General features: G+C 40.6%; 1 protein-coding gene across 3 annotated transcripts in view; it reads left to right on the top strand.

Moving 5' to 3' along the window:
• The window catches only part of LOC101855123 (synergin gamma), a 36138-nt gene that overhangs the window by 30788 nt on the left and 4095 nt on the right, over window positions 1-1255 (top strand). For all 3 annotated transcript variants that reach the window (XM_013085783.1, XM_005104142.2, XM_013085782.1), the window contains one exon: window positions 1095-1228. In XM_013085783.1, the coding sequence (XP_012941237.1) occupies window positions 1095-1228 (134 nt within the window). The remainder of the gene's footprint in view (window positions 1-1094; window positions 1229-1255) is intronic.

Here is a 1255-nt window from a genome sequence, read left to right as displayed (position 1 = left end):
GGGAATTGTGGGTTAAAAGTGGAAGGGAGTGTGAAATGCTGGGGATTCATACAGCTTTATCATTCCTACAGTGAGATAATTTACTCCCAGGGTCTTAATCAGCCTATGTGGGTAGTTGGCAGGTGCTGTAGTGTTGTTTGCTCCTTCTTTCCTATCAAACATCTATTGTTCTTATCCCTTTTCCTTTTTCGTGTTTGTTACTCTCTCGTGACGCCTCTTAATCTTCAGCACTTATACGACCTAATTGTGTTTCAAGTGTCATAAAATGCATACTAAAACAAAAACAAAAAATCAATTTATTATGTGTGATGTATATCGTGGTCTGCCCCTTCAGATTAATTTCAGTGTTTATATTTTCTCTCATCTATACATGGAAAAGTGGACCTTGTCGTAGTGACTAGATGTCTATTTGTAAACTTAACTCAAGCCCTGTTGTATTTGGGGGAACAAGCTGGCTCTTTTCTTCTGTTGCTAATCCAAGTCAAACAAAACTGTAACAGGAGCCTGTTATTATTGATTAGATTGACGTGGGCTCAGCTGCTCTGGTGTTATCTCACCCACGGCACGTTGACACGAAAAGGAATGTTGTTTTGTTGTGGATTGTGTTTCCACCACAAACCGTATATGCTTGCAGTGGGTCTCTTGTGGTTTGTATGCTGAGCTGTCAGTGTGAGGATATTGTTTTGGCTAGTTGTTTGTCTTACCTAGTGTCTGGGTATGCTAGTTACTACAGTGTACGGAGTGAAAGAGATCTTCTTGGGATGTATGCCAGGAGGGGAAGGAAAAGAAGTGGAAAGAAGAAGAAGCAGAGAAAAAGGCAGAAGAAGTCCTCTTCCTTCTCTTTTCCCTCCTCTTCTTTTTCAAGCACAGTAACATTTTTTATGATTGTGATGGCCACTCATTGTTGAGGGCAGACTGGCCGTCTTATACAGTATAATTATGATGTTTAAAAAAAACCTAAGGGATAAAGTTGGAAGTGGTTGTTTGTACAGGTGGTTGTCTCATACATGTGGCTGTAGGAGCAGGTTTGACTGTAATATTATAAAAGATTTATGAATGTACGTATTTTGATATTTTATTTTTTTGTCTGACAGATTCCAGTGCACAACAAGTCATTACCACTCCAATCTCAGCCCACCAACCAGCCCACCAGCCCATACAGCCTCAAGAACTGCTGGACTCAATGCCAGATTTTGCAGACAAATACAACATCGAGAGAGAAGCACAGGTAGGTGGAGAGAGAGAGAGAGAGAGA

Source organism: Aplysia californica, unplaced genomic scaffold (genome assembly GCF_000002075.1).
Source record: "Aplysia californica isolate F4 #8 unplaced genomic scaffold, AplCal3.0 scaffold00406, whole genome shotgun sequence".
Classification (NCBI taxonomy): Eukaryota; Metazoa; Mollusca; class Gastropoda; order Aplysiida; family Aplysiidae; genus Aplysia; species Aplysia californica.
The sequence above is the reverse complement of the archived record's forward strand: the minus strand, read 5'-3'. Positions and strand labels throughout refer to the sequence as shown.